At 39.7% G+C, this 23,142-nt stretch overlaps 1 protein-coding gene across 6 annotated transcripts in view; it reads left to right on the top strand.

Annotated features, from left to right (window-relative positions):
* SORCS1 (sortilin related VPS10 domain containing receptor 1) overlaps positions 1 to 23,142 on the top strand; it is a 588,824-nt gene that overhangs the window by 321,808 nt on the left and 243,874 nt on the right. For all 6 annotated transcript variants that reach the window (XM_019035469.4, XM_055354006.2, XM_055354007.2 and 3 more), the window contains exon 3: positions 7,713 to 7,812. In XM_019035469.4, coding sequence (XP_018891014.4) covers positions 7,713 to 7,812 — 100 coding nt within the window. The remainder of the gene's footprint in view (positions 1 to 7,712; positions 7,813 to 23,142) is intronic.

Genomic DNA, 23,142 nt, shown 5'->3' with positions numbered 1-23,142 from the left:
AGTGAGTGTCAAGCAGTACTGTCTTTATTCAATCATCATGGAATTGGAGAAGTGGGAACATAGCTCATAAATTAATTTCTCAGCTCCTGAGAACCAGGCAGTTACAAATACAGGGTATCTTTAACATACGGGGTTGGGTTGAAGAGCAAGCGGAGGAATATTTATGCTTTTCTTTTGAAGGGACTGAGACTTTCCTGGAATCAAGGAGCTGCCTCTTTTCTATTTTTTCTTGGTCTGCTCCAGTCATTGTCATGGTGACTGTCAACTGTCATGATACTGGTGGGAGTGTCATTCAGCATGGAAATTGGATTATAATGAAGCTAGAAGTTCTTCAGAGGTTGAGTAAGCTGCAGTTTTGGATTTTGCTAACTTCAGCTGGTTTATTTCTAAGAAGGAACTCCTGACCACAGACATCCTGTTTGCTAAAAATAAGCAGAGTTAAAGCTGAATAGGAATCTAGTTTTGACATATTGGCATTGCACTGGGCAACATAAGTGGGCTAGGAGTCCAACTAAGACATGTCGGCACTGCAATGGGTAACAGTGAGTGACTAATTCCAGTTGTGTTTTGCTTCAAGAACTTGCTTTTTCTATTAGACTGAGATATCTTGCTAATCTTAATGAGGCATCATCAAGTCATTAACTGGTTGAGCCCAATCACTTTGTCCATATTTTCAGCCTTCACAGGAGTCAGGCTGGATCAGATAAAGGATATACCTTCTTTTCCTCATAGATCCTTGTGAGAGTTTCTGCTTATACTTTTTTTTTTTTATTTAGTCAATTTTCCCTGGCAGGTCTGCCTTTTAATAGGTATAAAGAAAAGCCAGGCTTTGGTCTACACCATATACAACCTCAAAGAGTTTTAGGTAATGTTTCTTTTACCAAAAAATGCTCAACTAGGTTTTCTGAATACATCTCCTTAACTGCAAATTTCTCCCGGTGGCTTTTGACAGAGGCACGGCAGTATGGAGTTAAGGATGCTGGCCAGTGCGCACTCAGCACCTCCCGAGATCTTTTTTTTTTTTTTTTTTTTTTTTTGAGACCGAGTCTCGCTCTGTTGCCCAGGCTGGAGTGCAGTGGCGCAATCTCGGCTCACTGCAAAGCTCCGCCTCATGGGTTCATGCCATTCTCCTGCCTCAGCCTCCCGAGTAGCTGGGACTACAGGCGCCCACCACCATGCCCGGCTAATTTTTTGTATTTTTAGTAGAGACGGGGTTTCACCGTGTTAGCCAGGATGGTCTCGATCTCCTGACCTCGTGATCCGCCCGCCTCGGCCTCCCAAAGTGCTGGGATTACAGGCGTGAGCCACCATGCCCGGCGCACCTCCCAAGTTCTTTAGTCTTAAGCAGGCTGGTTACACTTTTTAGTCTTCCTTATTTTTATTTTTATTTTTTTAGACGGAGTCTCGCTCTTGTTGCCCAGGCTAGAGTGCAATGGCGCGATCTCAGCTGACTGCAACCTCCGCCTTCCCAGTTCAAGCGATTCTCCTGCCTCAGCCTCCTGAGTAGCTGGGATTACAGGCATGAGCCACCACATCCGGCTGATTTTGTATTTTTAGTAGAGACGGGGCTTCTATATGTTGGTCAGGTTGGTCTCAAACTCCCGACCTCAGTTGATCCACCCACCTCGGCCTCCCAAAGTTCTGGGATTACAGACATGAGCCATCACGCCCGGCTTCTGTTAGGATTTTTAAGCATAATGGTCTATTCAGAAATGGAATTCTGACATAATTATTATAGAAGCAGAGTGTGGAATCTTTATTTCTTATATTTCAGTTCTTACCATTAACTCTGTGATCCAAGTACCACGTAAAACTACTAGCACATATCCTTCAAGATATGATAGACTAAATTATGCTACATTTTAAAAATGTTGTAATTGCTTTATGAATATCTTTTCTTCTAAGCAACCTAACTCAAAATTATTTTCAGTGGTTGGGGTTTTCATTGAGGGTTCACGTTATAGGTTTTAGTAAGTATTGAGCAAAGAACACCAAAAACAATCAAGAAAAAAATGTTAGAAAATGAGTAACAAAAGCTATCATTTATAGTTTGCTTCTGTGCCAATCATTGTGCTTATGGGTTAATTTAGATTACAATGATTCTGTGTTTATTTAGCATCCCATTTGATGGCATAAGATTATAGTGAAGGAAATCCAGTCACACACTGCATTTCTGCAACTCTTATGGAAACTAGCTGTATCCTATACTGATCCTTTTTTCAAGCGTGATAGGAGATTTTGCCACCTCAAAAAGATTATAACCTCTTGGAAGGCGGGTGGGATGCCTCAGATGGTGGTTTCTGAACTCCGCAGAGCGACTTATTTCAGCTCTGTGTATACAGTAAATACTTAAATAGAGACATACTTTCAAATGTTCTAAAAGCCACTAAGATATATTTGTAAAAACAGTAGTGTAAGGATTAAAGATCAAAAGCAGAAGAAAGTAAGCCTTGATTTAATCACTTGCATATTTATTTTCATGGAATGCTTATTTTGTTAAGCTTTTAGCTTCTTCTGGCACAGGATAGGTGTTGACAGAAGCTCTCTTTTTCATTTATAGATAAGTCAACCTGTAAACAAAGCCTGAAAATAAAAATGCTTGCTTTGAAATGATTTTTTAAAAATGGTACAAGTGAAGAATTCAAGGCTGCATATGTCGCATCTTAATTATGACTATTTAAGATACACATCTTAAGATCCTTTCCTTTTTTTTGTTTTTTTATTTTCTATTACAACAGTAGTCACTTTATGGTTAGTACAGACTGGCATTTCTGTTTGCAATTTTCATTTAAGATACTTTTATAGTTCATCTTTCTTACGAAATTAAGATCCATACCTTTCTTTTTTTTTCTTTGTCTTTGATCTTATGCTTCCCCAAGTGTGTTGCTCAGAGCACTAACCTCATTAGATATCCCTCAAGAATGGATCCTATCATCAAATATGTTTGGAAAATGTCACATGAAATATGCTTTTAAGAGGTTCAATGTATATTAGAATAATATAGTTTGTGAAAAGTTATGAAGTAAAGGAACATTAAATGTTGCCTAATCACATATTTCTCAATATTTTTTGTTCTTGGAAAATGTCCTCTCCCATACCTAGGGATGATAGTTAAAATATTTAACCAGCACAGCGGCTCACCAGCCAGTCTGCTGCCCAACCTCTTTGTTGGGCAAAAAGCATCCTCTGCTCTTTTGGAGCTCATGTCCATAGGAGACTACAGCTCCCATAAATGTGCGACTAGAACTGGAAGCATCTCTTAGCTGTGAATCAGGACTTACAGAGGGGCACTAGAAATTGCCTTCCATGGCCGGGCGTGGTGGCTCACGCCTGTAATCCCAGTACTTTGGGAGGCCGAGGTGGGTGAATCACAAGGTCAGGAGATCGAGACCATCCTGGCTAACACGGTGAAACCCCATCTCTACTAAAAATACAACACATTAGCTGGGCATGGTGGCGGACGCCTGTAGTCCCAACTACTCGGGGTGCTGAGGCAGGAGAATGGCGTGAACCCAGGAGGCGAAGCTTGCAGTGAGCCGAGATTGCGCCACTGCACTCCAGCCTGGGTGACAGAGCGAGACTCCGTCTCAAAATAATAATAATAATAATAACAAAAGAAAGAAATTGCCTTCCATGATGCAGTGCCAACCCAAGGTCACTGTATCCCCCACTGGGGAGCAGCCTGATTGGCAAAGGCATCGACAGATCAGCACAGGTGTGTTGGTCTTGGTGCTGGAGCAAGTTTTTTGAGGATCTCTGCTGTGCCAGGCCTCAATCTTTTGATTGCTAGACTGTGAGGAAACTTGAGAGGCCCCTGAGTGAGAGACCATAGGTGATAAGGCTCGCAGGAACAACTACTCAGAGAACTTGGTGCAGTAACTATTTATCAACTGGTTTGAAAGTATTTACTATTTTTACTTCTGTACCACCATACCAATGTATGCCAGCTGATTGTTGGTTCTACCGATGAAACTTGTCAACACTCTATCTAATTCTAGTTCTTTGGGACACCCTTGGACAACCGCTAATCTATACCACTTGGATGTGTGAAAATGCATCATTTTCTCTCTGTCAATTGCTTATTACAAAGCCATGATGTTTAAATAGGCAATTCTGCTCGAGTGGAGAATTATCAAAATTTGGGTTAACTTTTGAGCTTTGTAAAATCAAGAAACAAGTGATGGCACCAAAAAATAATGATAGATACCTTGAGGGATCTGGATTGGTGGATGAATTATGTTACAATAAGATAAAAATGTCCAATAACATAGTATAAGCTTTCTGAAAAAAATGTTGCTAATGTAAATCTGACTAAGTCACTCTATTGTCATCTTGTCATATTGGGATTAGAGTTTAATACTCACCCACTCACCCACCCACACAAACACACACACACATGCAAATAAGGATGATTGTATGTAGCATCCTTATAATATAATCCTCATTTGCCTTTCTATGGCTTGTTTTTTTTTAAATGTAAAAATATTCATCGAGTAGCTCAGGGATCAAGTTAATAGAAATTATAAGAAACTCTTCACACTCTCTATAGACTAGTTCCTACTTTTTTAGTCTCTTTTTTCATTATTCCACTAGGAAAATTGAACCATTCTCTTGTCTCTCATGTAGTCTTACTGATTTCCACCTATCATCAGGCTAAATTTATTAATGTAGCAGTATTTACAAGTTTCATTCTTCTCCCACCATCCCCCGCCCCCAGGTAGATTTTGCATCTGTTTTTTTTGTTCTGGAACTTGTGAGTATTGTTCAGAATAATGAATAGAAAAAAACTGTACAATAAAAGGAGGTAGAATAAGGCTAGCAAGATGCGGGAGACACACAAGAAAGAGAATGTTGACTCAGGAGGTTAAGATAAGAATGGAAAAAAAGACAAAACACCAAGAGTGGACTAGGGGCTGGGTGCCTTGGCTTACACCTGTAATCCCAGCACTTTGAGAGTTTGAGGCGGGTGGATCACCTAAGGTCAGGAGTTCAAGGCCAGCCTGACCAACATGGTGAAACCCCATTTCTACTAAAAATACAAAAATTAGCTGGATGTGGTGATGTGTGCCTGTAATCCCAGCTACTCGGGAGGCTGAGGCAGGAGAATCGATCGAACCCAGAAGGCAGAGGTTACAGTGAGCCGAGATCACCCAACTGCACTCCAGCCTGGGTGACAGAGTGAGACTCCGTCTCAAAAAAGAAAAAAAAAAAAAAAAACGAAAGCAAAGTGGACTGGGCTAGGAAAGAATTCTTAGATATTTCTTAGAGAATACCAGGGAATTCCCTCAAATAAGCTATGAATTTTGGAGAAAAAGATAGATTTGGAAGGAAGATGTTAAGAAGTTTTGTTGTGATTCATTAATGAGATATCCTGTGAAATAGTTCTGGACTGCTCCTCAAATATTCTTGACTATCAAGCTAATTTGTGTGTGATTATAGTAGTGCAGAGACTGGTCCGGAAATAAGCCAGGTATATATTTTTGTTACAAAGGTAACATCTAGTCTGTGATGCTCTTTCTAATTGTGTTTTCTAAACTTACCCATTTTCAAGGTTCATAGTTCCTTCAAGAAGTTTTGCATAGTACTTTGTTCCTCAGTGATTAGGAATGGCATCTAAATCCTCTGAAGTGTTGACCGTTTTCTGTTTGCCATCTATGTATAAATTTTAGGAAGAAATATCTTGAATCTCCAGCCGGAATAAATCCTTAATTCCTAGCTCCAGGATCACTTTTATGCAGCTTTCTTGCTCCAGTGTTTGGTCCACTGTATATACTGAATGGATGGTAGTGAGGTCGTTAACATGCGATTCTGCTTAGTCGTTATGGCCTATAGGAATTTGTAACTTTTACCAGTTTCAGAAATTAATTAAGACGATTACAATTTTTGTGTTTTTCGAATTAAATCAACTTTAATTTCTAAGCATTGTTAACTCATATCTCTATCTTTGCACTTAACATATTCTAAATATTTGTTTATATTTCTTTCTTTCAAATAAAATTGTGACATACTTGAGAGTAGAGGCTGTGTGCTATGTCCTTACACTTAGCAACACTGTCTGGTAAGTCTTAGGCGCGCTACAAATGTGAATGAATGAATGAATGAATTTTACCAACAATCTCCTAAGAAAAGAAAGCTGAGAGGAAATTTTATATCATTTTATGTCTATGTCCTTTTCATTTATTTATTTATTTATTTATTTTGAGATGGAGTCTTGCTCTGGACAAGACTCCGCCCAGGCTGGAGTGCAGTGGCATGATCTTGGCTCACTGCAACTTCCACCTCCCGGGTTTAATCAGTTCTCCTGCCTTGGCCTCCCGAGTAGCTGGGATTATAGACGCCTGCCACCATGCTTGGCTAATTTTTGTATTTTTAGTAGAGACAGGGTTTCACTATGTTGGCCAGGCTGGTCTCAAACTCCTGACCTCGTGGCCTGCCTGCCTCAGCCTCCCAAAGTGCTGAGATTACAGGTGTGAGCCGGTGTGCCTGGTCTTTTTTGTTTTGTTTTGAAACAGAGTCTTGCTCTGTGGTCCAGGCTGGAGTGCAGTGGTGTGATCTCAGCTCACTACAGTCTCCGCCTCCTGGTTTCAAGTGATTCTTGTGCCTCAGCCTCCCAAGTAGCTCGGACTACAGGCGTGTGCCATCAGGCCAGGCTAATTTTTGCATTTTTGATAGAGAAGGAGTGTCGCAACGTTGGCTAGGCTGGTCTCGAATTCCTGACCTCAAGTGATTCACCCGTCTTGGTTTCCCAAAGTGCTGGTATTACAGGCGTGAGCCACTGTGCCCAGCCCTATATTCTTTAAATTTGGAAAAAGAAAAAAAAAAAGCTGAGGTATAATGAAAGCAACATGGGGCTTAGGCTAAAATACCTGAATTCAATTTCTAGCTGTCCATTTATCAGGAAATTTTTAAAATTTCTTTGAATAAGTCACTGAAGTTCAGCCATTTTCATCAAAGACAGATAATAATCCCTATTGTACATAGTTGTCATGATGATATAATAAGATTAAAATTCTGAAATAGAGTAGACCTTCATAGAGAAGGTAATTAAAAGCAATTTGTTTAATCTGAGTGAATAATTTATTGACCAATGGCTAAAGCTGAGAGGCTCTATAGGAAAAACCGTGTCAGTGTCAAGAAGTCATGTCCTCCTCACTCAGGATTGCTTAACACTGGAAAAGGCTATGGAGTATGAAATTCATGATATCTCACTTATTATTGAGACATTTTCTTGCTCTTAAATAATAAGAAAAGACTGACTTACCTTTGAAGGGACTGACCCACCATGTATTCCCTGACTCATGAAAGAAAACACAATTTGTAGATAAATCAGGAGAACCTGCTTTTCTACTGGGCCAAACATAAAGTAAAAGTTTGGAAATGTCATATCTGACCAAAAACTCTTTAATTCTTTGGTCAAATCAAGGGACACCCTCATCTCTTAATCTTTTTAAATTAACCACATTCTTTATGCAATGTGCGTACATTAAGGAGCAGTAGAGAGATGGAGTTTTAATTTTTACCAATTCAATCTAAATGCAAATTTTAACCACTCACATGATGCTACTGTGTACATAATTAAGCATCATTATATACTACATGAATCATTGAGAAACCTCCTGAGAGCCATTCTACTATGTAAAGCATGCATTATACTGACAAGCAGCCAAATGACGTATACTTCTGTCCTCATTAATGCTCTTTTTGGATTATAGGTCAACCGATTATGGAACAACCTATGAGAAGCTGAATGATAAAGTTGGTTTGAAAACCATTTTGAGCTATCTCTATGTGTGTCCTACCAACAAGCGTAAGGTAAGAAATGTATATTCAGCATGCTACTCATTCATGATGTGACTTCTGTCTTGGTTGGCTAACCACTCTAGCTACCTAAAAATCCATTACAGTTAATCTGGGATTAGAAATGTAAAGATGGGTTGATGAATGTTAAGGTTGTAAAATGTCTGACACATCATAATTTTCAGATCAGCAGCTGTGAATGTAAGAGGGTGAGGGATAGGTAGATCATTACCATTTCCGAAAGGCAGCTACAAAGAATGAGTCTTGTTGGGTGGATGCTGCTGACTCTCTAGTAAGAGTTCTGACCAGTCAATCAGAAGAGTCAGAATGAGTCTTGACAAGACAGCAGAAAAGATGGATTTTCATCTGATGTCCCAGTTTTTCCTTGACATGGAACAAATAGATTAACTAGAATTTAAGTGAATGCATTGTCCTGCAGCAGATAGGAAGTTTCATTTTTAAAGTTTGTTCAGTCTGCACACAAATGTCAGGATGAATGCAGTGCATTTAGCAGAATAGAGTAGCTTGGAAAGAGTGATAAGATTAGTCCCTTCTGAGCATGGATCTTAGCTGCAAGAAGCCTTGGAGATCATCATCTACAACACCGTTATTTTACAGATAAGAAAACTGAGATTCAGAGGAAAGAAATAGTTTGTGCCCATTGCAGAGTTATGGCCATAATTAGGATTAGAATTAAGGCGTCTTGGTTAGCAGTCATACTTTTTCCACTATGTCATACATCTCCTATTATGAGAGCTTATCTACTCCTCAGATATGTCATTTTTTAGGAAGAAAATATTGCTTTTAAATGAGGAAGACATTTATTTGTCCCTGAAGGGGAGTGGTACTACATCTATACCTTTATTTTCATAAACTTGCATTATCAAATTCCAAATTCTGACATACGATTGCTAAGTAGTACATAGGTTACATGAACTAATAGTATTAATCAGGAAATAGAAACGTATCATTCATTAACATACCCTAAACCATAATGTGTTATGGAGGTAGCACTGATGTCTATGTTCTCATCTCAGATTTTTCATTAGCTACTGTTAGTGACCTTGGATAGGGTCTGCATTTTGCCATCTGGAATATGGAAGGTGATGAAAATATCTCTTAAGCAATCACTCTCAATTCCGGCTGCTTGTCAAAAGTGGTCCCCAAATGTGCAAGCTCTAGCCCCACCACTGTTGCTCTGGATTAGGGCTCAGGTGACTATATCTTACTAAAGCTCCCCAGATGCTTCTGATAGGTATCTAGGATTAAGAACCACTAATATAAAGTGTAATGTTCATTCTGGCTGTAAGCATTTCAAGTTCTTCAGTAGAAACAGCATAACTTTTCAGTTGAGCATAGACTCTGGAGTAAGAAGAAGAGAGAAAACCCAGCTAAACCTATTACCAAGTATATAAGCATGGTGATTTACTTAATCTCTCCAAGCACAGTGGGATTCGGTTTAAAAGGGGGACAGTTACAGTAGCTACCTACCTCATGTGGGAAGTTGTAAGGATTATATGAAATTAGGCATTTCAGGTGCTTAGCACAGAATAGTAAAAGCTTAATTAATGTTTTCTCTTCGTTTCATTCTTTTTTCTTCCTGAAGTGTCCAGCAGAACTTGATGATAGAAATTTTCTTCTAAGCTCTCCTGTACTTTAGACATTAACAATTTATGGCTTTTGAATGTTTGAAATATGGCTAGTGTTACTGAGTAATTGGATTTTAAATTTCATTTAATTTTAATTAATTTAAATTGATATAGCTGTGTGTGGCAGATGGCCACAGTACCACACAACCAATACTGTCAACCTCACAAATTTAGAACTATACCCAAACATTCCTATCTTCCCTTAATTGGCTGGTTACTTCATCAACAATTACACCTAAACAATTTTGATCTGCTGTATGCAGTCCCAAATTAAGGAACTGAACTTATATATTTTATTTTTATGATGGAATTTAGTTGTTTGTTGGCTTTGTATCGATTTTTACAATCTCTCTTAATTTTTCTTCTAGTTCACATTTTTAGCAAATTTAATTTAACAGTCAACAAACTGTATGCTAGGCAATGTGCTATGCACTGTAGGATATAAAGAGAAATAAGCCAGCAACTGATCCTCAGAGGTCCTATATTCTAGTACTAAATGTGGCATGACGTTTTGTAATTGAAAGATCCCTGAACTAAGATTCAGAAATCTAAGTCCCTGCCTTGAATCTACTTCCACCTAACAGGTGACTCTGGGTGAATCATTTACATTTTCTCCATTTGTAAAGTAATATAGGAAAATGGAAGACATTTATGCCTGGAAGAGACCTCAGAGTAATCAATGATAGTCTCTGTTTCACTGATGCTGTTAGAGAGAAACATGAAAAAAAAAAAAAAGATGCCAAATATCAAATCTGACTATAGGCTTTTCTGTAGCTGCAGAATATATGGTGATGATCCAGAAACTCCAGGATTGTTTCAGGAGCAGGACTTAAGGAGTGAGATGCTCAAGTCCAGATATAGCTGCTAAGACTGAAAGGGAAGCAGAGAGGTAATAATACAGCAAAGAGCCTAACCATCAAATCCACTCAAGTCAATATACCATGAATCAGGCTGCATAATTAGTCCACAGTTATCTGAAGGATGTTTAAAAGGGCATTTAGCCATGGGCATTTTACTGTTCTTAAGACTTGACACACCCTAGTTCTACAAAAAGAGAAGTCCCTGTGCATGACTATGAGGGAATGGCTTTCTCTGGGACTGTTACCCTTCAGAGCAGAGGTGGTCCTGAGCTGTTTAAATCACAATGTTATGAGTGAACCTAAAGGAAGGGATCTTTTCCTCTATAGATAAATGAGGCCTTCATGGTCACTTTCTGAGATGCTGATAGATTTAAGAAATATTGGAGGACGATGAAGGTCTTAACAATGGTATACAAATCAATAAAGTTGACATCGCAGTATATTTGTGCACAGTTTTTCTACTTATAAGGTGAATTTATCACCATGAAATATGTACTCCGCCCACCCAAAGGACATATTTGAATCAAAGAGATATTACTTGCACAACATTTTAAAGTGTGAATATATTTTCTCCAATCAATGAGAATTTATGTTAAAACAAAAAGAAAGAAATTTCAGGCTCTGTTAATTATGCAGAACAAAGGCAGTGCTCACATTTGCTCCAATTCTTCTAGGACTTAAGCTATCCTCCAGTGAAAAGGGCAGACTCCTTTAAAAAGTTGTATTAATTCTCTCAGGTCTCCGGGGTGCTATCTAGCAAGTCAAAATCTTTCGTACCAGATACTTCTCTCTGCTTTTCACACTAGTGGGAGCAACTGGAATAAAACTGACAACATCAGGGTAACTCTCAGCATTCCCGGAAACCTGTTTTGCCTTCACATTCTTATAGCTATTTTTAGCCATTTGTGCGGACAAGAGCAGTTCTTCAATCATCATGTTGGAAACAGGAGGCTTCATGCCTTGCCTTTGCAGGCAGCTTGTTAGGGGCACTACCGGGGATCAGAGTCAGAATAAAGCAGGATCTTATTTACAGTTTAAATTAATGATCATCCATCGGCTGTTTCCCTGCAAGCCTGCTGTAAATTACAGCAGCTTTCCTTGGCTAGGTCTGTTACAGTAAAAACTGTAATCTCAACATATGTCACTGTAAGAAATCTTGACTAAGAGATAGAAAGAGGGGTCCTAGGTATTAGCCTAGATTGTTCATACTCTATTTCAAAGGAAACCTGCATCTGGCCGCTGATATATGAGGTTAGCCCAGAAGAAAAGGCTGAGTGGTCCCAGTGCCAGAGGAGAGGCAGGCTGGCTATCTGTCACGATGTCTCAGAGGGAGAGCAGTTCCCCCCACCCCAGTTCATGATAAATCGCAAGGTTTGTTTGTGTCAGCAGAGGTTTATTGGTCACATACAGTCTGCTATAAGAAAAGATGATTTAACCTGTACCGGAAAGGAACAGCTGGGATGCAGAAGGCGATGGGAAGAACTAATACAAATGTAGCAAAGAAAAGAAAAAAACTTGGCTGGGCGCGGTGGCTCACGCCTGTAATCCCAGCACTATGGGAGGCCGAGGCGGGTGGATCACGAGGTCAGGAGATTAAGACCATCCTGGCTAACATGGTGAAACCCCGTCTCTACTAAAAATACAAAAAAATTAGCCAGGCGTGGTGGCGGGTGCCTGTAGTCCCAGCTACTCAGGAGGCTGAGGCAGGAGAATGGCGTGAACCTGGGAGACGGATATTACAGTGAGCTGAGATCGCGCCACCGCACTCCAGCCTGGGTGACAGAGCGAGACTCGGTCTCAAAAAAAAAAAAAAAAAAAAAAAAAAGTTGAAATCTCAATTTCACTCTCAAATTCTCTCAGTTGATGTGTATTCTGCCTAAAAAGAAAACTTCTATATACTCTGTATGTCTTTATCAGCCATACCTTTCCCATCACCCCCAACTAACCCAAGCTGTTCTCCCTTCACAAGGATCGTGTAACATCTTCAAGGATTAAAGAATATAAAACTCCTAGTGGAATTCACTGGGGAATAAAAGAAAAAAAAAGTGTTTTGTTTTGGTTTTTTACTTGGAAAAGCCAATTCTTTTAGTTGTTTTATCCTTGTGGTCTCAGCACACTATCTAGCAAAGAAAAAACTAGACAGTATTTGTTCTTTATGTTTTCTGCACCCCCTTCACACTCCAGTTTTTTCTCCTTTCTGTGTTATCACCACTTAATTTACATCATTCCTGCTGAGAGACTCTTCCAAGACTTTCATTCTATAAAGAGGACCCTAGCTCCTCAGAATACATTGGTCATTCCGACGGGTCTCTTGGTACATACCAGCATTAAACACTGTGTTTTCTCCAGATGTTTAAGTTTTAACTACCCTATTATATGTGGCACTTTCTGAATAAGGGTTTGATTATTGACTTCTTGTCTCTTTATATATGAGCATGCTTAATTCCTCTTGTCATTTGGTTGAGTAGTTTGTGTATCATGTATGTGACTTATTTTTTCTTTTTTTGAGATGAAGTCTCACTCTGTTGCCCAGGCTGGAGTGCAGTGGCACAATCTCGGCTCACTGCAACCTCCGCCTCCCGGGTTCAAAAAATTCTCTGCCTCAGCCTCCCGAGCAGCTGGGATTACAGGCGTCTACTACCACATCCAGCTAATTTTCATATTTTTAGTAGAGGTGGGGTTTTACCATCTTGGCCAGGCTGGTCTTGAACTCCTGACCTCATGATCCACCCGCCTCGGCCTCCCAAAGTGCTGGGATTACAGGTGTGGGCCACCACACCCAGCCTTTTTTTTTTTTTTTTTTTGAGATAGAGTCTTGCTCTGTTGCCTAGGCTGGAGTACAGTGGCACAACTGCAACCTCCGCCTCCTGGGTTGAAGCAATCCTTCTGCCTCAGCCTCCTGAGTAGCTGGGACTAAAGGCATGCACCACCACACCCAGCTAATTTTTGTACTTTTGGTAGAGACGGGATTTCACCATGTTAGCCAGGCTGGTCTCAAACTCCTGACCCCAGGTGATCCACCCGCCTCGGCCTCCCAAAGTGCTGGGATTACAAGCATGAGCCACCACGCCAGGCCCATGTATGTGACTTTTGAGGACAGCAAAGAGGAATGGTTGATAGGATCCACCACCTTCTCTTAGGAAGAATCACGTATCATTGAATCTGAATCTAAAAGATTTTGGGGATATTAAAATTCTACTCTTTTCTTTAACAGATATGGAAACTGAGTCCCAGAGAGTTTAGTGACTTGTCTGAAGTTACATGCAGCTGGGGAATGATAAGCTAAGATCGTTAGACCTTGAAAGTGAACCTTAAATGCCACCTCTTCCATAAAATTTAATCAATTTCCCTAAGGAGACTTGCTCACTCCCTCTTATCTCCAAGACATCTGTTTTCTTTTTTCTAGCACTTTACTCTCACTTCTGATTATAGTTCTTCTTGACCATGTCTAATACTCCCTTTAGAATGCGAGGTCCTAGTTGGCATAAAGTGCCTTAATCAGTTACGTATTCTTTAACGTGCTGAGCATAGGATTTTGGTATACAGTAGGTGTCCAATACATGACTGAATATTTGAATTGAACTTTGGTTCGCTTTTGGACTCCTAGGCTGAAACTTAAATGAAATGCTCTGTGAAATCAGCTTTGACTCCTTTCTTTTCTCTAACTATAAATTTAATTATTTCAAGTGAGTAAACAAGAACAGTAAAGAATCTCTGTAGGTTTTAGTCATTTCTAGGTCATAATGTATAATTTTGTCTGTTCTAACCAAGAAGAACGTGATTAATATTTAAAATGCCAGGACTTTGCATAGCACTCACTTGACATTATCTAGGGAGGCCAAGAGGAGCTAGCGTATTGTATAATACATCAAAGGGGGTGCATGACATTCCCTTGGCGGACAAGCAACACTTGCTCATTCCACCTTAACTCTTTCATCTGTCCCTTTGTACACAAGATCATCCATTTGCCTCTAATCTTTTTAAGAAGGATGTATGTTTCATTCATAAAGAAATGGGCCAGGTGTGGTGGTTTACACCTGTAATCCCACCACTTTGAGCGGCCGAGGTGGGTGGATCACCTGAGGTCGGGAGTTTGAGACCAGCCTGGCCAATATGCTGAAACCCTGTCTCTACTAAAAATACAAAAAAATTAGCCGGGTGTGGTGGCAGGTGCCTGTAATCCCAGCTACTTGGGAGACTGAGGCGGGAGAATCACTTGAACCTGGGAGGTGGAGGTTGTGGTGAGCCAAGATCATACCACTGCACTCCAGCCTGGGCACAACAGAGCAAGATTCCAAAAAAAAAAAAAAAAAAAAAAAACCAAAAAAAAAAAAACCACGCATGAATTCAGAGACATAGTGAAAGTGGCATTTTCCAAACTTCAATAAAAGTGACTTGTAGTAAGTAAATCCTTACTTCCCTACACTTAACCTGAGGAATGATGGCCAAAGGGAAAGGTCCTCTCCTTTGATCTTTTTTTGGGTACTGCTGAGTGTTTATACTGTTTCAGTCCATGAAGCATTGTTCTGTTTTCTTCCTGAACATTAAAAATATAAAATCCAAGAAAGCATGCTGCATCTCTCTTTTTACTTGGAGTGATTTTCCAACAGTAATCCCCTGGGTTTCAAATGAGCTACAGAATAATAAGTGCAGAATGCTCTCTTTGAAACAGGGTTGGAGTGCCAGGAGCAGTGCCCACTCCACAACCCCTTGTCACTCCAAGAAGTCCCTGCGGAAGCCTCTGGAACTCATGGGCTCTTTGGAACATAGAGAAAAACAACACTGATCTAAGACACTCTTCTCTCTGTACACTGACCTATACCCGAAATTGCCATATATTCTATATTAGTTTATATAAATCAAAGCACCTATTATAACATTCATAAATTTAAAAATGCTAATAAAACTACACTCTTAAATTTTAATACAATATGTTACATTACACACTAAGTACCTAGTTGATTTTTCTGGGATATTATCTGTGTCTATCTAACACTGATGTAGTAAAAAATAAATTAATTAATGATAAATCAGGTTCAGGCAGTAAATTCTGATCAATGCATACATTCCAAAACTTACTTTTTCCTTCTTCCTATCTTTTCTTGTCCCCCATATCTGCTAATTTGCCTGGTTCTCAGAACTGATCAGGTTACTGCTTTACTTCGTGTGGCATTAAGTACTTTTTTTTTTTTTTTTTTTTTTTGAGATGGAGTCTTGCTCTGTCGCCCAGGCTGGAGTGCAGTGGCACGATCTCGGCTCACTGCAAGCTCTGCCTCCCAGGGTCATGCCATTCTCCTGCTTGAGCCTCCCGAGTAGCTGGGACTACAGGCGCCCACCACCACGCCCGGCTAATTTTTTTGTATTTTTAGTAGAGACATGGTTTCACAGTGTTAGCCAGGATGGTCTTGATCTCCTGACCTCATGATCCACCCGCCTCGGCCTCCCAAAGTGCTGGGATTACAGGCATGAGCCACCATGCCCTGCCTAGTACAAAGTACTTTTTTGATAGAAAGAAGCTTCCTGCTTAATTAACATTTTTGTTATTCTTCATTTGTAAGTGTTATGTCTATCACATATAAGAAGCATCTAATGCATTATATATTAATCATGAATTGGTGACTTTAAAAACTAAGTTATATCTGTATGATGATCAAGTTTATATGTTATTGACATTATAATTCAAAATTGTATTAGCTACATTTATGTATTTTTAAAAGATACAGGTATTTAGCTAGCTCAATAAATAGGTAGAAAGGTAATAGATAGGTCCACCTATAAATCTCTTCTAAGTTTAGATAATGCTTTTTTCATTAAAAAATAGACTCTATCTTTTGGTTTGATACCTTTTTAACAAATGAAATTAATCAAGGTAATGATAGCCTAAATTACTCTCTAAATATTATGAAGATTGATCTGGAAACTGCATGTTTTTTATATCACTGAGTAGTTCTTGGAAAATAGGTTGCCTCTGTGGCCAAGTGATCAGAAATTCTCAAATACAAAAGGAAACCTTTTGGAAGTTGACCATTCTTCAAGTAAGCATAATAGACTATCTGCGTAATCTTCTTTGAGAACAATTTGTTTTTAAAGTTATCTGTCTAATTATTTATTTATTTTTGTCTCATCATCTGTCCTTATTAGAGCTCATGTTCTCTGTGGTCTGGCTGGCCAAATATTAAGTGCCCATCCATTACCCTTTTATGAAGGTCAAATGCATTATTTCTGGTTGGTTCCAAGTTATGCTCTGCTGTGGAAAATGGTCAGAGGTCTTTTCAACATTCTGGTCTGTTTGCTTCCAGCACACTCCCTGTGGTTTCTCAGGGGTTTCCGTCATCTTGTGTTTGACATACTGTATCTAGAACATTTGTTTCTAGTGAATAGCCTGTGCTGCTCTTATGATGGATGGAGATGAATGCTGTCCGCTACAGGAAATTTGCGATATTTACTAGGGTGGAGATGTTTCACTCCAATATATCAGAACTGCCCCAAGCTTTCTCCTGGTGCTGTCATGAAAACAAAGTCAATGTGGATGAATCTTTAATAAAACCACTATTTCTCCCCTGGAGAAATTAAGAGTGCACCACCAGCCTCAGGGGCTAAATTGTTTCTATTCAAGCATTTCTTTTGCTGACCTGACCTTTCCCTTGACCAGATAGATCTTCTTTGGATGGTTTTGTCCCTTTGTTCCTCAAAGCATCACTTCCCTATTTTACTGGGTCCTTGACCTCTAATGTGCTCTTGTTTTACAACCTTTCAAGTCAACTACTTAAATTAAGTTTTGCAGAACAAAAACTATAGCTTGTAGGTAACAGGTAGGCTTAGATGCTCCTAGGTGAAAAGGCCTGCTGTATGGGATATATACGATATAACAGCTGGGAGAGAAAAATCTTTTCCTGGCTGCTTGGGGCAGTATGTGTGTTTGGGGAGTAGAATACTAAGTGTGGCCTTGATAGATGGCATCTGGCACCAGGAAATGAACATGCTTATAGTGGAGAACATGACAATGTGGATGTATCCAAAAAACAAAAGATATGTAAAAAGAAAATATCTGGAATACACAGCCTCTCACAGATAAGAGAAGAGGCATAGAAGGAAGGATACAGAGGTGAAGCCGAGAGAGAAGATGACAGAGATTACTGTGCAGAATTTAAAGTAACCAGAGTAATGAGAGAATGCTAATACAAAGAGCACAATGAAGACAGAGGGCAGAAGAAAAAGAAATAATAAAATTGTAAATATTTTCAGCAGTAGAAGTTTAGGAATCTCTTGAGATCTCTCAGAGAGAGGAGAGCTAATTTACCAGGAACTTATTAAGACTTTCAGAGGGAGTACAATTTACCCTTATCTTTCTGTTCTTCCTGAGTGGTTTCAAAGGGGTAAAAGATGTTGATGGCTGTGGTTGAAATTGGTTTTGCCAGGAAGGAAAGCACAATTATGACTCAAGTGTGGGGGTGTGGTAGGCCTAGATCTAGGTTCTCCAGCTCCCCTGCAGCAGATTCAAATATCATCACTGCTGCCCACACTTAATGGATTTTTGTCCTTTTAATGCTCTCTTAGCTACTCCCTCATACCACTGTGCAATGATCTCTTGTATTTATATGTATACCTTGTATTTTCTGCACTCATCATGTATACCAGCTCAGCACCTATTTCCTGTCACTGCGGAGATACACTTTGTTATTTGAAGGTGGTCATTATGAATTTTTGCTCAGGGGCATCATTAGTTGTGGAACAGTATTTAATATAATGGACCCTGGAGCCAGGCGACCTGGCCTTAAATTCCAGCTAAGCTACATAATAATTGTGTGCCCTTAGACAACATTTTATTTGTTGGTTTATTTGTTGTAAACCCCTGCATGACACAGTTTTCTCCTCTCCAAACTAAAATATAATGATTGTGTCAACATCCTAAAGTAGTTATGGGAAATAAAGAGTCAAAACCAGCAAAGAACAGTGTCTGAGACCTAGCAAGCATTCAACAAATGTTAGTCTCGTTACTCTTCTTAACTGTTCCAAATTATATGGCCATGCCTTATGCCGTCTTTTGTCAACTCAACCAGAAGATATTAAATGCCTATTTTGTTCCAGATCTTTTTTAAGAACTGGAAAATAGAAATATAAGAGGTTGTTCTTACTCTTAATGATTGCACAGTCTGGTTGAGGAGATGAATGTATAAACAATCTCTTACAGCACAGTACTTATGTATTATGATGGCTATGTACATAGAACTCTATCTTTGGAGACTAGGAAGGTTTCACAGAGATGCAAATATTTGTCAAAGGAGAAGGGGAAAGGAAGATGAAAACAGTCTTTCGGTGTATGCACTATGAGAAACTAGTGTCCACAAGTGCACAATGCATATCTTGGCATAGTTTTCAGATTTAAATGATTAAGAGTGTCTATTTAGACTCGTAAAACATGTTAATTTCCACTGCTATCTTACTATGCTAATTAAACCCTAAAAAAGTCCAGCTGGAGGCGGTGGCTCACACCTGTAATCCCGCCGAGGCAGGCGGATCACGAGGTCAAGAGATGGAGACTATCCTGGCCAACATGGTGAAACCCCGTTTCTACTAAAAATACAAAAATTTGCTGGGCCTGGTGGTGAGTGCCTGTAGTCCAAGCTACTCGGGAGGCTGAGGCAGGAGGATCACTTGAACCTGGGAGGCAGAGTTTGCAGTGAGCCAAGATCTCGCCACTGCACTCCAGCCTGGTGACAGAGCAAGAATCCATCTAAAAAAAAAAAAAAATCCTCATGACCCATTTGAATTACAGTTTTTATGTAATAATGTAATTTATTTTCAGTTGCAATAAACTTTCTTCCTGTCTTGCTTGTAAAATCAGTAAATGGGCAGTGGTGACATTATTAATATTGAATTAATAGAACTAACATTCACCTTATCATAGATTTGATATATTCAGCATGTATCTTAAGTACTACTGGCCAGTCAGAACTATTGATGAAATTTGGGGGTATAATATTAAGAAGAGATTAATTGACATGTTTTATTGAACACCTGGCTTGTGCCTTGTTCTCTGCAAGCATAAAGGTGAATATAAAAGAAGCATGAACCTCGCTTTGCTCTTACGGAGTTTACCATCCCAGCTCAGGGATGCAATTAAATAATATAAGGTAGTAGAGTGGATTGTACAGACGACAAAGGCTTTAAGAGTTTAGAGAGGGCTGTAATCTCACATAGTCAGGGAAGCAGCATAAAAGGGCTTAAGCTGACCAATGAAGCAGATCAGCATAACACAAAGTCATGACATTCACAACAGAAAAATATCATTTAGTTGAACCAATATTTATTGACTGCCAGGCAGTAGAGATACAAACATGCATAACACAGGGCCCTGTCTGCAGAGAGCTCACAGATGGAAGGGAGAACTATGTAGTTGGAAATGAGCATCGAGTTTATACTGGTAAAGGTACTGTATCTTTCATTCTCTAGAATCTTAATAATTTGTTATTATGTTACACATTCTACTCTTTTGCCTCTTAAAGCTCATAAAATGTTCCTTTGGTAGATCGTTTATGTAAATTCTTGATGTAGAGAATACAGTCTTTCTAAACTTATTGGGCCCTGAGGAGGTGGTGTGGATCACAGGAGTGGGTGAATATTGGGAAAGATGAGGAAATGAGAAAAATGGAGTAAAACATAGCCATAAAAGAAGCAGCCAAGCATTTGTGGGGAAGCAGGAGGGGCCTGGTGTTCCAATGATTAGTACTTCATCTTTTTCTCTGCTACTTTCTGAAAAGGGCCCAAATTCCCTTGAACAAGAATAACTACAACTTTAATTGCAGATGCTATCCCCATCAGCATCCAGATTTCACCGGGATGGATGTAGCTTTTCTTAGGAGTCATACCCATTCAACTTGACTCAAATAATTAAAGTGTTTGGATTCGAGGCTGTCCAGGAAAACAGCTGAACTTGTGCTGGGGAAAGAGAGGTTGGATCTTATAGGAAGGCATGTATTTGATATTGAAGTAGTCTGTTTTCTTTTGAATCTCTGTGATGTGGTGTGTTTGTGTGTGTCCACCACTTTTGCTTTATTAGTGCATTATTTAACGAACTGATTTACGTATTTTCTCCACTCACTAATACTGTCTTTGTTGCTTGGGCCCAAGCCCTTTGTGCTTCCATTTGCAAGTACATTGCTGACATTTACAGACTCCCACAGAGGACTCAGTCAATTACTACCATAGATGCCCATTGTTCCAAGAGAGCTGACCTTTACCCCTGGGCACCAATTAAAATCCATTGCTTCTTACCCCTGCAGCGCCAGTGCTTGCTGTAATTCTGGCTCGATGCCCATTGCAACTGGTGGGATGCATTCATTTTAGTCTTCGTTTTATTATTATTTTTTTTAAACAAGAAGAGAGGGACCTGCAAATTAAAATGTATGCTTTCTTTAAAAGAGGGGCAGACCACCAGAATTACCAATCATTTTCAATTAAATGACCTTTTGTGTCAACATAAATAATGACCCTAAATAAATAAAATAATTAGGAAAAAATTGGGAAGTTGCCTGTAGGATTATCCCAGCTTCAAAAAACAGCAGAGCTCTCTAATTACTTCCTGATGATGATTTGTTGATAATTGCAGGGCTGTTCTGCCCTAGGCATAGCTGGGTATGCTCTATGGCAAGCTGACAGAGAGACCAAAGTCCCAGCATGTGGGACATCAGGCACCGAGCCCTCTACCTATCAAATTATATGAGTTAGCAGCACACTGCTAGGCTGGTGGCCTCTCAGGTAAACATAAGTTTCTTCCTATAATCAAATTTAGGTTTAGGGCATTTGGAGCCAGAACTAGTTTGTCTGAAATCACAGATGTTCATTGTAGCAAGATTGGTACTTCTGACTGACCAGTAGCCTTAAAGATGTGCTAATTTAGAGAAATAAAAATGAAAAGGTATTGAAAGGTTTATAATTCCCTTTGTAACTTTTTTCACTCTTCTATTTCCACTACCTTCTGTTGTGCTAAGGGTTTGATGCTGCTGACATTTTAATGGGATTCGAAGCCAAATTCTACCAACCAAATTATTTTGGTAGAAATGGCCATAATACAAACACAGTGGCCCAAAAAGAATTCTGAGTTTACTCAGATTGAGACAAGAAGTCCCGATTTGCTAAAAAGTAAATAGAGCTTGAAATTTGCCTTTCCCCGTTTGATTTAAAATTCAAGATCTAAGCAAGTTAAAGCTTGACAGAAAGAACTGGCCTCTTCTTGCAGAAGTAGCCTCTTCCTCCCACTTCCTCCTTGCACTTTTAGTGCTAACAACCACATGCAGAAAATGCAATTAATTATTTGATCTGCAGAGGAAGTGGTTTCTGCAGTTATATTTCCCTTCTCCCCTCTATTTACTATTTGAAATTTTATAGACTTGTGAAGATTATACTTGTATGAGGGCTTAAAAATTCCCGAGAGCCATAGCATCTCACTTATCCTACCCCACAGGCCTTGGTGGTATAGACTGAGAGTATAGTATGATGAGTAGGAGGCCATCTGGCTCCCTGGAGACCCAGGTCAGCATTCTCTTACCCAGGTACCAGTGGAAACTGATCAAGCTCATTTGATAAAGCCCAGAAGATTATCAAACCCAAACCATTTGGCTTCAATTATTATAAATACAAAGTTTTGCCCATGGTTCATTATGTTCCTCCCATACATACCTAACTCGGGGGAATTACAAAGAACACTGAAATAAATATGTGGGAGAGGGCCTTGTTGAAATTGGATACTGGATATTACATATCTACAACTGCTTAGTTTGTTGCTATTTTATTTTCTTCCCTCTCTCCCTCCCTTTATTCCTTCCTTTTCTCTTTCCAAATATCATTTATTAGAAGGACAGAGGCCGGGTTAGGTGGCTCACGCCTGTAACCCTAGCACTTTGGGAGGCCAAGGTGGGTGGATCACGAGGTCAGGAGATCGAGACCAGCCTGACCAACATGGAGAAACCCCATCTTTACTAAAAATAGAAAAATTAGCTGGGTGTGGTGGCATGCACCTGTATCCCAGCTACTCGGGAGGCTGAGGCAGGAGAAGGGCGTGAACCCAGGAGGTGGAGGTTGCCGGGAGCCGAAGTCATGCCACTGCACTCCAGCTTAGGCAACAGAGTGAGACTCCGTCTCAAAAACTAAAAAATAAATAAAAGGACAGAATATAAGACCACCTTTTTTTTTTTTTTTTTTTTTGAGATGGAGTCTCGCTCTGTCGCCCAGGCTGGAGAGCAGTGGCGCGATCTGGGCTCACTGTAAGCTCCGCCTCCCAGGTTTACGTCATTCTCCTGCCTCAGCCTTCCAAGTAGCTGGGACTACAGGCGCCCGCCACCACGCCTGGCTAATTTTTTTGTATTTTTAGTAGAGACGCGGTTTCACCACGTTAGCCAGGATGGTCTCGATCTCCTGACCTCGTGATCCGCCCACCTTGGCCTCCCAAAGTGCTGGGATTACAGGTGTGAGCGACTGCACCCGGCCAAGACCACCTTGTATATTTACAACATAGTATATTTTCAGAATGATTACAGAACTGTGAGTATGAATGTGTAATCATCTTATCCTTATAAAAATACCATGAGGTGGGTAGGAGAGGTTAAGGCATTGCTGCTTTATATGTGAAGCCTAGTTATTGACTGGTTGCCTTTAACTAGAACCCCGATCTTTGCATTTCTGGTCTATGTTCTTCTGTCATAGTTTACTGTTTTCCAAACCTTGCTCCAGTTTTCTTGTCTGGAAGGTTAGTTTTTACTAGTGTTCTTCAGGCTGATCCCTCTGTAGATCTTCAATAAATTTCGTGTTTTAAATACGAATTATATAATCTCAGATAA

The sequence above is a fragment of the Gorilla gorilla genome, chromosome 8 (assembly GCF_029281585.2).
Source record: "Gorilla gorilla gorilla isolate KB3781 chromosome 8, NHGRI_mGorGor1-v2.1_pri, whole genome shotgun sequence".
In the NCBI taxonomy this organism is placed as follows: Eukaryota; Metazoa; Chordata; class Mammalia; order Primates; family Hominidae; genus Gorilla; species Gorilla gorilla.
This window is presented reverse-complemented; position numbering and strand designations above follow the sequence as displayed.